Genomic DNA, 15,279 nt, shown 5'->3' on the forward strand with positions numbered 1-15,279 from the left:
CTTTTCTAATTATCTGGACACGTGCCTGTTAGTCCACATTCCAGACTCACAGAGGAGGAAAACTCTAGAGCAGGGAAGAACCCCATGTGGTCTCACAGAGGGGCAATCTACCTCGTGGAGATGGTGGAATTGGGCTAGAAAATGCCAATTTGTCAAAATTCCTTTGTAACTTAGACATGAGAAGTCAGGGGCAAGTTGGCCCAGGTTTGCCCCTACTTGAGATATTATACTTTCAAGATCACTGCTGATTAAAAGGAGAATTCCACAGAATAAGATGGAAAATATTTAGCAAGCAGTATGCACAGTCATGCACAAAGAGATCCCAACGGGCACAGCTGTGGTGCTGCAGCAGGGTTGGGGGGCTGCTGTACTGGGTGGTACCCCTTTAGTTGTGGAGCTCCTGGGAGGTCCTGGGGATTCCAGGGAGGGGGATGAAGTGGTGACTGTCTCTCAGCCAACACAGAGGGAATTCACTCATTTAACAACCCAGGCACACCAGCTGATGGCCACTCTCTTTCCTGTAACTGGAGGGCAGGAGATGAACAGTGTGTTAGTGTATGGTTGACATTCACCAAGGTCATAATGGCACTACAGATGGTAAGGCAGGCCACTTGGGAAATCCCAGTTGTAGCACCTGCAGAGACTGATTGAAGCCCAGCTAGAAAAGAAAGAGTAGTAGTAGAAGAAGACAAGGATGGGCTATATTAATACAATTTTAGATTCAGTGTTCTTTTGATTTCTCAGTCTCTCATTAGACCGATGGCATCAAACTCCCTCTAGCTGGACTAGGTTAGTAAACGCAGTCGGTGAAAAGAGTCAATAGTAATTGCAAAATAATAGCATTGGTTCTATATCAGTTGGAGAAAGGATGTGAAATTATGCTGTGTGCTTTTTCAGTTCAAGTTCGTTTTTTGCTTGGATACAAGCTTTCTCTTTATAAGCAAATACAGTGAATTAAAACTTATGGATGACATTGGAAAGAAAAGAGGCTGGTGCATATGTCCTCTGCTTCCTGCAGAGATTGCCTTCTTGGACTCTCATTGTCATTTTAAGCCCTCTGTGATAATAAGAGTCATGTGTGAGATTCTGTCTATTCTTTTTCAACACTGAGTTGAAAATCTCAATCCCCCTGTTTGCAGCAGATGCTCTGGGTCGGGCCCACACCCCTTGGATCCTTACTCCAGGTGGGTGCAGGTCCTGCTGTTAGGCTCACACCTTGCCCCCTTCTGGGAGGCTGGCCCTTGGGCAATTGGAGCTGTGTCTCTGGTGAGTGCCAATGAGTGACTGATGTGAGGTGTAAAACTCCGCTCTGCTCCCTTAGCTCAAAGTGGGACAGACTCTGCGGCGTCCAGTCCACTGAGTCTTCTGCAGGATTGGGCCAAGGACAGATTTCACCTGGAACCACACTGCACTCAGCTCCTTTCCCTACCCTGGCAGCCTCCCTCCTCTCAGCTCCCTCCTACTGAGAGCTTCCCTTTCATAAATCTCTCACACAAAAGTCCAGGTGTGCACCATGCAAGTGCACAGTGTGGTCTAAAGTTCCAAGTTATGGGAAAAATGTCATCTCTTCTATCTCTCTGTTTATAGTTTCAGGTCCCGGAAAACTGAGCCAAAATTTGTACTGGTTGCAGTAATTTGTTTATCTCAGGTAGCTGGCAGCATTAGCTGTTTCGTTTCTTTTCTTTTCTTTTCTTTTTTTTTGTCAAGACAGGGTCCTGGGCTGGAGTGCAGTGCTGTCATCATAGATCACTGCAACCTCAAACTCCTAGACTCAAGCGATCCTCCTACCCCAGCCTCCCGAGTAGCTAGGACTATAGGTGCCTGCCAACACACCTGGCTAATTTTTTTCCTATTTTTTGTAGAGATGAGGTCTTGCTCTTGCTCAGGCTGGTCTCCAACACCTGGCCTCAAGCAGTCCTCCCACCTCGGCCTCCCAAAGTGCTAGGTATACAGACCTGGAGCCACTGTACCTGGCCTGCTATTACTTTTATATGTACTCAGACCTGTTTTTATTATTAAATATCATTTATTTTTCCTTGTGCTTTGATTTGAGAGTTCAAATTCAGTTGGAAGGAGAAAATATATGCATCTTAAGTAAGTGAATGGAATAAACTTGGGATTCTGACACTCAAAAGAAAAGTCCCACAGCACATATAATCTGCATGAAATGTTTTTGCAACATGGAGCCATATCTGAATTTGAAGTCGGTGGTTAGGGGGGCTGGGACGGGCCTTTGGAGTAATCACCTCTCGTATTTTTTCTAGCGCGAGGCTCACGATGTAGGAGATGACGACCCACTCCTGCAGGGAGGGCCAGCCGTCCATCCGCACCAGGATGACGTAGTTAAACAGCAGGAGGTAGCCCAAGTAGGATATCTGGAAGAAAGAGAAGTTGCCAGCCGTGTTGGAGGGGAAAACGTTGGAATCACGTTTGGAAACTCTATTTTCTTTCAGGTTGACACATCTTCTAAAATAAATTTCCATTTCCATCTGGACTGACTCATTGAGAGAAAACCTTCCCTGCACATGCCCCGTGCAGACAGAGACCTTTGAGGCAGGTTGGGAGGCATTTTATACTCTGGCACCCTGCGCAGGCACTGACATTTCATTTTCTACATGGAGATACATTTATTGGTCGGTGCTGCCATCCTCATGGGGAAATTATGAAGTTGCAAAAATTATGATAAATAGGGAAATTTTAATAGTTTGCTGATGTGTCTTCTACATTCCTGGAAACTGGAAAATGTTACTTACTCCTCCCTGTCTTACAGATTTCCCTCTGGAACCTTTCCACAGCTGATGGACGACGTGGGACGTCAGAAGAGGGGATGTGTGGAGGAGTGGGATGAGTGCCAGCTCCCTCCATTAGCAGTGACAAGTCTGGAGTTTGCTGTGGTCACAATAGGGTCCCTATCTTTGTGTCAAGGAAAGAGGTACAGTGAGGTATGGGGGATGGAGGTTGTCTGAAGTTGATGGTCCCGGGTTCATTCCCCACGAAGCTGAGGGAACGTCAGCTCAGGGTCCCTCACCGGCACAGGCCCCTTCTGAAGTCTTGAGGGAGAGGTGCTAGCAGTTATGTATTTGTGACTTGGCAGCTTCTTTTGTAAAAGATCCTCCCCTCCCCATTGTGTAGGCTTTACGAGGATACAGGTAGAATTTCCTTATCCACTGTCTACTCCTTGCAGGAGGATTAGAGCCAGAGTTCTCAAACTGTGTCATAATCCCTGGGAAGCTGTAAAATATGCCATGTCTTCCTGTCCCCACATCCAGACAGAACATCCAGAGGGTCTGGGTGAGGCCCAAGGTTGAGAAGCCTGGACCGAGGCCTCCCCCGCAGCCTCTGTGGCTGGGATCCCCTGCAGGCTGGGCACACGCCGGGCCCTCAGAATAGGTTCTGAGCAGAATAGGTAGGTGGTGGTGGCTTCCACTGCATCATTAAGCATGGCTGCTAAAAGTTGGGCATCCAGTCCCATGGTTGGCCCTCAGGCTTGTCCCCTACCAGAGCTCTGCTCTCCCCCACCTGCACCCTCATCCATTGCATGGTCCGTAGCCCCAGACCCAGCTCCTCATGTCCATCGTCTGCTCCTGCCTGGTCCCCAGAGGAACCACAGTGCCAGGGCCTGCCTGACGTGGGCTGTGGCTTGGTGCTTGGGATTTCATGAGATGTCTTGTCCCTCTGCCAGACTGACGTGGCTGCACAAGCCACAGCATGTCTGGCCACCCCTCCTGGGACCATTTCCCAGTGCAGATAGACCATTTCATTTTCCTGCAGAGGTGGGCGCTCAGATTTGCTCCTGTTTCCTGTCCTGCTTGTGTCACCAGGGAGCTGTCTGGGCCTGGGCACCGAGGGGGCTGGAGGATGGCATGAGGGCCAAGTGGTCAGTTTGGGGACACTGGAGAGTGGAGAGGGCTTGATTTGCTGCTCTGTTCTAGAAGTTTATCATCTGGGCTCTGCCAAGCCCTTTTAGTAAGCCCACCAATTCAATGAAAAATGGAATTTGCTCTTTAAATCACTAGCCATCTCTGTTCTTTTAAAAATTATATTTCCCTACATCTGCAGTACTAAAGGCATTTAAAAAATCATTCATCTTAAGCAAATAGAATGTGACTATTTTGTTTTATGAAATGCTGTATTTGGGGGCTAGAATAGCCGTATTTTTACATACATGTAAATACGTAACAAGATATCTAGATCCAATTTTAGTTAAAGATCTCAATGAGTCCCAAGTTTGTTTTATGACTCATTTTAATTCAGTGAATTTTAAGATACTTTTTTAGGCCCTTAAAATTTTTCTTGATTCCAACATATCGAAGTGCTGAAATCGTGCTAGGTGGCAGATGTTTGGGAGGAGGCCTTACCGTGTAAAACCAGAACTTGACGATGGGTGCATTATAGAATTCACAGATCCTTGTTCCGATGGGGATGCTTCTCTGCTTTTTGTGCTCATTCTCCTCGTCCCCCTTTCTGGAGCCAGCGTCTGCGTTTGCATCCTGGAAGACAGAGCACAGCACATGGCAGGCAGGTTGCAAAGTGGGAAATGCAAGGTACCGCGGCACGCAGGCGCCTTTCAAAATAAAGGATTATGAAAATACCCCCAGTTAATGAGGTTTCTAAATCCATGGTAAAAGAAATCTCAACAGTTTTGAAAATGAGAGCAAACTGATGATCCTCTTGGGATCAAGGGATTCACTGACCATGTTTTCCTCTTCTTTTTCTTTGCCGTCTTCGTTTTCCTTGGATGTTTGATATGATAAGTCATCGTATGTGCGAAATTCCAGAAACAAGATGGTAGGGGGGAGAAGAATCCCCATGATCACCTGCGAATGATGAGACATAAATTGTTTTGTTAAGCTATGGCAATTCTAGAAAAATTTCCTAGTATAGTTTAAATTTTAAAATGATAACCTTCCATATTACTCAATAACCTAGGAACCCTGGAATATGTTTATCCCTGCTCTGATGTTTTGTGGCTTGTGCTTGGTACAGTGGTGGAATTGCAGATAGTGAAAAATTCAAGAACATTGGCTGAGTTTTTAGGTGGATCGCAAGCAGCATTATGAGTAATCTCCTGACTTTAAAAAGCAAAGTTCTTACATTAAATTTCAAAGCAGGTAAATCTTTAAATTAGCATATAATAAATAAATAAATAAATAAATAAAATGCAACACTACTTAAAGTGAAATAGACCAAAACTATTTTATGTAGAAATAACTTTGATGTAAATAAGAATATGTGAACTGAGAGTCAAAAAGCTAATGTGACTCACAAAAAGACTTAATTGGGCTCAGCCTATACAACAAAAGAATGCCCAGGGCTGGTAGATGGAAAACGTGTTGCTCTTTTTATAGGTGATTTTTCTACACTCTACCAGTTGCTCAAGATCATTTCAAATTTTAGTTTGAATCATAACTGAACTTTATCTTTTGTGTGCAGTTTTTTGTTTTTTCTGAAATTTACGATTCTCCTTCTATTTTCTTATTAAGAATAATAAACTATTGTGTCTCCCTAACCTGGATTCCTGACACTTTATGGCTTTCAGTCTGTTTATTGGAGTCATTTCTGTTCTCCTTGAGTACTTTCTTCTTGGATTCCAGCAATTCCTTGGACTGATTTAATCTGACTGCCTTTTGGTCTGCTGCACAGCTTTCGTATGAGGGTTTGTGAAACTTGGGCCTTGTTTCTTGCATTCCACGTCACCTTTTTTCCTTGCAATTTTAATCCCCGCCCCCCACCCCCGGAATATCCACTGAAGTAACCTTCTGAATGGGTATATAGAAAGGGTATAGTTTGAGTCTTTGGCTGTCTTAAATAGATATACTCTGTTTTTATATAGTTGACCTGGGTAAAAAAAAAAACAAAAACAAATCCAGGTTCCAAATGTTTTTCCCTCAGAACTGTGAGGTCCTCATTCCATTGCCACCTCTTAGGTTTCAGTATTGACGACAAAAAGTCTGATGCCAACACCATGTTCATCGTTTTGTAGGTGACCTATTTTAGTTTCTTTAAAACCTTAAGGATCTCCTTATTCTTGGTATCCTGCAAACTATTTGGGTATTATTATAATATCCAAAGTTATGTATACTATCAGCTTAGCATAGTACATAGAATTAGTTAGGCATAACATTTGTATTTCTAGAAAACAAAGTGCCTTCTATTTGCTACTGTGTATATTCAGTATATTCTCTTTTCTTTATTCTTATAGTGATATTCTCTTTTCTTTATTCTTATAGTGATATTCTCTTTTCTTTATTCTTTTTTTTTTTTTTTGAGACAGAGTCTCGCTTTGTTGCCCAGGCTAGAGTGAGTGCCGTGGCGTCAGCCTAGCTCATGGCAACCTCAAACTCCTGGGCTGAAGCGATCCTATTGCCTCAGCCTCCTGAGTAGCTGGGACTACAGGCATGCGCCACCATGCCCGGCTAATTTTTTTTCTATATATATATATTAGTTGGCCAATTAATTTATTTCTATTTATGGTAGAGACGGGGTCTTGCTCTTTCTCAGGCTGGTTTCGAACTCCTGACCTCGAGCAATCCGCCCGCCTCGGCCTCCCAGAGTGCTAGAATTACAGGCGTGAGCCACCGCGCCTGGCCTCTTTTCTTTATTCTTATAGTGATCTTAAAAATAGGTGTAATATTGCCATTAGGTAACTAGACTATCTGCAGATTAGAATCTCTTTTCAACATAACCTGATAGTTACCAGTAGTAAACAACAGAGCTAGGGTTTCATTGAAATTTAGTTATCTCCCCACAACATCCTTTCAAACTCTTTCATATTCTCTCATAAACTCCATGTCATGAAGATATCACTAATTAAAATCGTGTCACATAACTTCAGAATTAGAAAGGAATCTATAGAAATAGAGTTGAGGTCCCTGCTTTAATGGCAGGTAAGTGACCTGACCAGGGTGTGTGATTAGTTACAGGGGCTCCATTTGAAGACACTGGATGTGACAGGGGTAAGTGTGAGCCAGGCATGCTGGTCGCGTGGGGGTCTGGCATTAGACCATCCGGGTTTAGGTCCTGGTCCCACACTCACCAGCTAAGCTCTGAGGCAAGTTAATCTCAAAGTTTCAGGTTCCTCATTTGTAAGACAAGGATTGTCACCGTATCTCGCTTACAGAGTGGTTCAGGGGAAGAACTAACATAACCCATAGGATGTTCTTAGCTCAGCCTGGCAGTCACCAGTCTAACAGCCACATGACACATACCTTCAGGCCAGGGTTTTTCCTCATTCGCAACCTCCCCATCCACATGTCGGTCAGCAGCATCTGGCTGCAGGTGTGAGCGATAAAGTCCCGGTGCTTGGCGGCCACAGCCAGTTTGAGGCAGGTCGAGTTGCTCCAGTTTTTCAGCTCGTAGGTCAGAAGTTTCATGGCGATCTGTTCGTCGTGCTTATAGGACTGGTCCAACAACTCCAAAGCAAGCTGGCCAAAGTCTCTGCAGGGCAAGAGAAGGAATTGCAGTGAAGCTGCAGGCGCTGCAATCTCTTTATCTCAGACAGCCATGTCCACAGGGACATATGGAGCCACAGGACACAGAATCCTTGATTGCAAGGGGCTTTGAGGTCCTCTGCAAGCAAGAAGCTCAAGGGATGCATCCCCGGAGGCGGGTGGCCAGGGACAGGGATGCTGAGCTCAGGATGGGGACCGGCGGCTCTTGCTGCAAATGGAGCTTTAGGTTGACCCCACATCTGCCCCCAAGACCCCAGTGACACAGAGACAGAAGACAAAGCCCCTTCCCTCAACTCATGCACAGATCAGGGAGGCAGACAGAAGACAGCAAAGGCAAATTCAAAACAGCACCTGTGGGGTCAGAGGCCAGGACAGTAAGGCTGCCCTTGTTGACAGTAGCAGGAGAGGTGGATATTGCAAGTGGCCACGGGGAGGGATGGGGGCGGGGTGCCAATTAGCTTCTCTTTCTTGATCTGGGTGCTGGTCATGCCCACGCGTTCTGTTTGTGAACAGTCATCAAGCTGTACACTTAGGATTTGTGCCTTTCTCTGTGTGTGTAATACTTAATAACGCATGGATTACAAGAGAATTCCGTGTTCTTTGTGCCATGATAGAAACAAGGAAGAGTTGTCACACGGCACAGAGCCCCGGGCACCTAATTGCGGTTGGAGGAACAGTGACAGGAGTTGGGGCAAATGGAGAAGGTGACAAACTGAAATTTGAACATAAAATTTATTTCTTTCACTACATGATCCAGTTTCAAATATTTAATGATAATCATAAATATTCCCACTTCCTCCAACTTTTTGTTAGGGAATGTGGTTAAGATATGGTCTCATAGTGATCACCCTCCTCTGTTTTTGTTTCCCCATTCTATAGAAGATTTTATTCCAGTTATGAGCTGAAGGAAGAAGGCAGAATTAAGTGTGGGAGAATAGCCTTCTCCATCCCCTGAAGGGCAATGCCATGGGCAGGACCTTCTGGCCCAGGCCCTGTAGGCTGTGAGTTGACACGTCACCATGGGTGCACTCTAGGAAACAAGGGACGATGGCATCTACGAACCCACAAGGTATGTGGACACATCCTCATTTTTAGAGAGCCTTGAGTTCCTATAGTTAGAAATCAGCTAGTAAGTTTAGAAATCATCCAGTCCAAAGTAAAGGCAGCATGATGCTTCAGAAAAGATTTTAGATATTGGCAGAGCTGCCTGGATCTGCCTCGAGTTTATGTACCTATAATGTTGTGCTGGGATCTCCAGTTTTCAGTCTGACATGGAAGGAACTTGGAAGTCACCAGTTTGTCCTAACAAGTAAAAACCTGAACAAGCTGAAAATCGACAACTCTTCTTAGATCTGGGAGAGAAGTGGGGTTGCAGGGCAAACTGCTGGCCCCAAAATTGGACAGACATACAAGTGGACTCAGGGAACAACCACTTACTGGGCAGAAACCTCTGTGGGAATCAGTGCAGGGTGGGAAAATGTGAACTGTAATCGACAAATCTCCGGAGGCTCAGTGTGGACAAGTTTGTGAGTTATAAACTCCAGGGGGACCCAGACATAGGAGGGCCCCCACACTTTTGAGACTTTTATCTCCAGGAGCTTGACCAGATTCTCAGAGTGAATAGAGGAGAAAAATCTGTTTGTGCTTCCAGCTGGCGCAGGGGAAAAGAAACCATTTGGAATTATGCCAGAGCACTCTTAACAAGGCTTGCCCACAGGAAAACCAATTTTAACAGAGCCTCACCTGCTTGGGTTTTGCCTAACTGACCTGGGGGAGGCATTCCCAAATCCCCATTAGCCATCCTGTCTCACCTAATGGGTGGGGAGGAATCTGAGACACACTTGTGAAGTTCACAGTTTAAGGCATGGGCTCACTAAAGTTGTCCTCCTTATGGAAATTAATCTCATTGTCTTTGCATTAAAATTCAATAACAGGCAGTAAACAAAAACAATGACAGTCGAGAGACATCCCAGACAGACAGAAGGAAAACCACTGATGTGAAGGACAAAGTGATTTATGAGCAAGTTCTAACCATCGTTGTCCTTAAGTGAGAAGGACACTAGCAACCCTCCCCTGAAAGGGACAGGTACTCAGGACGGCGGTCTCCCCTGGCCCTTAAATCCCCTCTAGACACTAACTTGGAATTGTTGTCCAAGTCCTGGGAGATGTCATCCACCAGCTCGCTCTCGGAGGACTCGTGGGCCATGGCCTTGTAGAGCTTGCAGGCCACCAGGGCCTTGGCCATGCTCTCCTCGCCGCGCTGCCACAGGAAGACCGCCATCTTCTGGCGCTTCATGAGCACGGCCCACACCATCAGCTCATGGAACGGGTACTGGAATCGGCTCACGGCGGGATCGTCCACATCGATGTCGATCTCTTCCTCCTTTTTCTTCTTTTTCTTTTTCTTCCCTTTGGCCGGAGGCTCATCATCCTGAGGAGAGAAAAGTTCATTTTTCATTGGTCCTGCCATAAACATGAGCAATGGAAGGTTCCAGACTCCTGGGGGGAGAAATCCCTTCTGTCAGAGGTGATACAGAGACCTTTAAAGGACATCTTAAGTTTCCACTTCATATATGAATTCTTCTGAAAAGATGCACATGTTTATTACAATAAGTAAAACACCTAAAACAAAACGAGCTGCAAAGGCATACTACTGTGAGTAACTCACACCCTGGGGGAGCAGTTTTACTCAGAAGCCTTTAACTTAGGAGATGCTGCGAGACTAAAACAAAACCTCCCCCCATACTAAATACAGATACCACCGTGGGTGAGGTAAGGTCCACAGTTTATTTCCTCAGGGAAGTCTTCCAAGGTGGCATAATATCAACACTCATTTGCCAGATAGACCGGAACCAGAAATTAACAGGAAAAATGTAAAAGGGGATAGAAAAAATGTTTTTTAAGTTTCCCTCTAGTGTTTTAAGGAAGCAAACATTCCATTTTGAATGAGCACCATCCTTTCCCTCACATGGTGCAAACGGGAGGCCAAGATTTCCCATTTCCTACGGGGATCACGAGAACCCTTCTGAAAACCGAGCAGGATACACTCCCCGTTTGTGTAAAAAAAAAAAAAAAAAAAAAAAAAAAAAAAAAAAAAAAAAAAAAAAAAACCGAGCAGGATTCTCAAGGACGGCAGCTGATGACTGAGAGAATTGGCGTGGACATACGTGGGTCTTAGACTATTCCAGGCTAATACTTTAGTACTCAATGGAATAACAGAAACAGATGTTTGCTCTTTTGCAAAGAGCATTCCCATCAATTATCTACTTTTATTCTACTTTTATTCTTAACGATGGCACTGAGAAGTTGTGAATTCCTTCCATTCCCTCAGATGGGGACAAAGTCTGAATAACTCGCCCACGTTCACATGGTTGGAGTGGGCTAGAACCTGGGGGCTCTGGGGGAAATCTAGCTTTGCAATTCCTAGTATGAGTTGTTCACGACTGACTCAATTTTTATAATATCATGAGTTGTGATAACATTTTAATGGAAACTATCGTGTCTTGCCTCAGATGTAAATGTTTTTGTTCTAATTTTCTAATATTTGTCACAGTAAAGCTACAGTAATAATAATTAAGAAAGGTTGGTCTATATAGGTTAAAAATGGACATTATAGAAATTTAAAAATAAACAGATTTATTTTCAAGAATATAGAAAATAAAAATCAACTAATGGCTAATGAAATGTTATAAAATAGAAGTCCTTTTAAACCTACCTTTCAATAACATGTAATATTAAAATATTAATTGTATGCAAATTCTTTTAAAATAATTGCCAGAGAAAGAATATAAGACACAAGGAGTTAATTTTTCTAAAATGCCTTTGCCTGCCACAAATCAATAAGAAAAAGAGAAACAACCCAATAAAATAAAGGATATGAACTGGAAGTATAAGGACAAATTGACACCTCCATGGTCATAGTAAGAGTCTATAAACACACCTCACTTAGCAATGAATTTGAAAAAATTAGTAAGTATAGAAACAAATTGAATAGCAGAATGATTGTGATCTCATGAGTAAATATAAGAATTATACCCAACAAACAGAGAATTCATGTTTTTTCCAACATACAGGAATTATTAAAAAAAAATCCAACCATGCATAATACTCCAATTCTTTTGAGATTTTCCATTTCAACAAATTCCAAGTATCAAAAACCATGTACTCTACATATGAGGAATAAAGTAGAAGTCATTAGTAATATAACAACAACAACAAAAGTCCATATCTGGAAAATTTAAAATACACTTCTAAATAAGTCTTGGATTAAAGAGGAAATTATAAACTCTTAGAAACAAATGGCAATGAGTATTCTCCTTACCCAAACCTGTGGGATACCATAAAACAATGCTCAGAAAAATTTGTACCTTTAATATATTTATTGGAACACAGGGAAGATTGAAAATGAGTGAACTTTATTTTCAAATTGAGTCAATAAAAACAATACAGTAACTCTAGGGAAAGTATATGGAAATAATGAATAAAAGTAAAAGCAGACATTAATAAAATAGAAACAGAAAAAAGAAAGTTAGTTGCTTGATAAAGTGCAAAAGCACCAATATGTAGGCAAGAGTGATTAAGAAAAAAAAGAAGAGGCCAGGTGAGGTGGCTCATGTCTGTAGTGTCAGCACTTAGGGAGGCTGAGGCAAGAGAATAGCTTGAAGCCAGGAGTTCAAGATCAGCTTGGGCAACATAGCAAGACCTTATTTCTATAAAAAATTTTAAAAAATGATTAGCCAGGTGTGGTGGCAAACACCTATAATACTAGCTACTCAGGAGGCTGAGACAGGAGTATTGCTTGAGCCCAGGAGTTTGAGGCTGCACTGAGCTATGATGGTTCCATTGCATTCTAGCCTGGGTGACAGAATGAGACCCTGCTCTCTTAATTAAAAAAAAAAAGAGGAGATGTAAAATTTTTCAAAATTGGCACAAAAAATGGCATGTAACTAAATATATTGAGACTGAAAAAACTAGAATACTATGTAAAAGTTTATTCCAATGAACTTGAGAGACTAGATGAAATAAATAATTTTCAGAAAAATATCCATTACCAAAATTGAGTCTATAAAATATAAAGCCTGAATAGACTCATATTTATAATAGCTATTATGAAGTGGTGGAAGATATACCCCTAAGAAGCAGGACTGGAACCGGGCTATTTTATAGACGAGCCCCCCTGGAACAGACAAACCCTACCTGACATACAGAGTTTGAAGGGATAAAGAACCATGGACAGCTCATAACCTTGCCAGGAACACAAGTCCAACGATATGTTTGAGACGATGCCAGGAGTCGGTTTGAATTGGGAACACAGAACTAGTGCCTTCTACACTGAATCCATGCAGAATTAAGGATGCTGTTTAGCTCATGAATTTATTTCAGAAGAATCTTCCCAATAGTCAGTCTTAATAGTCTGTGTTATGGCATTTCTTCCATTCATTTAAATATTTTTTATGGCTAGTACTTTGTTATTAAGGGTTTCTTCTGGTACTTTTGTCCTGTTGTGAGGGAATGTTAGCTGACTTTCCTGGGTTTTCCAGATACGTGATATCTAGAAATATATGATTTCCATTCCAAAAAAATGATTTTTGCTGATAATCATTTTCTCCCCTTTTTGGGTATTCTTTAACATTTATTTTTCCATGTGGTATAATTTCCAGAACATTTTTGAAGACTAGTGAGGATAATGATGATGTCTTGTTCTTGATTTTCATAGAAATGACTTCAGGGCTTTGCTGCTCAGCCATATATTTCACTTGCTCTAGGATATACATGTGTGTTAATCATAGCAAAAGAGTATTTTATTTTCCTATTTATTTTTCCATTCTCTTTCTAGTGAACTAATTTTTTATTAAAAAATTAAGGAATATGGTTTACATCTTTCCAAAGTCTTCATTAACACCTATTGAGAAATGATCATTGATTTTTCCTTCTTTGATTTGATATAATAGAATATATTAAAGACTAAGATTGCTTATATATGCATTCTTAGAAGTCTTTACTTGTTTGTGATTTTTAAAATATTCTATTAAATTCCTTTTGCTATTATTTATGATTTTTAAATATATAAATAGAATTATTCTCTAGGGTTTTTTTGGTTTAATCTTTGCTTATGAATTGGTGGTTTTGCTAACTCTATAAAATGAATTGGGAGGATTTTACCCTTTTAAAAATAAATCTTATCCTTTTATATAATTTGACTATAATATCTAAATAAATTTTGGTGAGTAATATGATGAATTTGTTCATGGGAAACAAACTTGTTCAATTTGGTGTTAAATACAGAACTAAAAGAGCTATGTATATTGGGACCAAGATATAAAACTATTGAAAATAAATTTTACTTACTTCCATTCCCAGCAGTTTAAGAGCTTTAGGCTGCATTATGAAAGGGGAGGAAAAAAAATCAATTTACTCAGATAGCTAATATTGGTAGTAGTAATGCTAGTAGTACATTAATAGTATTGTTAGTAGTAGACATAATAGTTGATTAAAAAGTACTTTATATCATTAACTAATGACAATATCCAAGGAAAAGAAATGCTTTAATATGGAAACTCTTCTTCTGCCAGCAGAAGTTAATTGAGGAGAAAGAGCTGCAGACACATAACCCTTATTGCAGGTGGAGCCAGAGAAGTTCCCTAACAAAAATCCAGACACAGAGCTCTAAGTGGGGGGTGAGGGGAGGGCATCACCAACGATCTGACACTGGAGCTGGGCTTTTGGTGAGAGTGAAATTTGGAAAGGCACCAATGGGGGAAAAGACGTGGCAGGCACCTTAATGCAATTAGATTTTGGAGGAGGTATGTGGTCTACCATGGTGGAGTGGGGTCAGCGGGCAGAGAGCCTTGGATGCTGTGGTAGTGAGTTTAGCCAGGATTCTGCAGGCAGTGAGGAGCCCTGGGAGGCTTTGAGCAGGTAGAGCGCTGGCATGTCCCTTGCTTTGGAAGTTATGGCAGCTACAGTGGTGGGATGGTAGAATGGGCTGGAGAGGGCAGAGACAGTAGCCATGGAGGAAGGCTGCTGTGGACAAAGAAGGGGGCAGATTTGACGGATGGCCTGGGCCACCAACCTGCTCAGGGGTGCCGGAGAATGCCTCTGTGTGAAAGGGAAAGCCCACACCTGAGAGCACTGCGGGAGGCAGGGCAGGTGTGCTTGGGGATGGGGGAAAACTTGGCTTTGAACCAGCCGAGTTATTGAAAAGCACAGCAAGGAACCACATGTCATTCTGGAAACCACAGAACACTGCACATTCTATGAATTCTACCCTCTTTGGTCCAAACAAGTTGTTGTAAAGGGTCCGAAAACTTTTCCGAGTGTAGTTGCAGCGGTAGGCGCCTCCCATGAGGTACTCCAGCACGAGCCCTATGTCTATGAGGCTGATGTGGTAATCAGGCGGGAGGTTGCTCTGTAAGAAAAGACATTTTGACTCAGGTCCTGTAAGAATGCACCCATGAACTTGGGAGTTTATGTAACAGATGGGGAGTTAAACAATCTTCAGGCTATTACCATATGATTGAGGGAGGTGATGGGTTAAGCCATGTTCCAGAAAATGGTTAAACTTTTCCAATGAGAAACAGGGTTAGAAACCCTTGTGGCTGTAGGGTTGATGATGGGGCATGTTCACTGGTCTGTCGTCCGCGTGTGAAATGTAAGGGAAGTGGTTGCTGCAGCCGGTGTGAGAGCAGATTAGTTTTGATGAGAAGATGCTTTGACAGCTGCTTGGAGGGGAGAAGCAGCTTCAGGGGGCTGGAGGCCGGGTTTCATGCAGAATGAGAAGGGCTTCATGGGAGGCATTGTGGGACAGAATATCTCCAGGGCTGGGGCT

At 42.6% G+C, this 15,279-nt stretch overlaps 1 protein-coding gene across 1 annotated transcript in view; it reads right to left on the bottom strand.

Moving 5' to 3' along the window:
- TRPM1 (transient receptor potential cation channel subfamily M member 1) overlaps positions 1 to 15,279 on the bottom strand; it is a 68,334-nt gene that overhangs the window by 22,903 nt on the left and 30,152 nt on the right. The window contains exons 14-20 of the mRNA XM_012764616.3: positions 14,719 to 14,859; positions 13,800 to 13,829; positions 9,590 to 9,882; positions 7,209 to 7,437; positions 4,695 to 4,817; positions 4,359 to 4,490; positions 2,247 to 2,375 (exon numbers count right to left, since the gene is read on the bottom strand). Coding sequence (XP_012620070.2) covers positions 2,247 to 2,375; positions 4,359 to 4,490; positions 4,695 to 4,817; positions 7,209 to 7,437; positions 9,590 to 9,882; positions 13,800 to 13,829; positions 14,719 to 14,859 — 1,077 coding nt within the window. The remainder of the gene's footprint in view (positions 1 to 2,246; positions 2,376 to 4,358; positions 4,491 to 4,694; positions 4,818 to 7,208; positions 7,438 to 9,589; positions 9,883 to 13,799; positions 13,830 to 14,718; positions 14,860 to 15,279) is intronic.

This window comes from Microcebus murinus, chromosome 7 (genome assembly GCF_040939455.1).
Source record: "Microcebus murinus isolate Inina chromosome 7, M.murinus_Inina_mat1.0, whole genome shotgun sequence".
NCBI lineage: Eukaryota > Metazoa > Chordata > Mammalia > Primates > Cheirogaleidae > Microcebus > Microcebus murinus.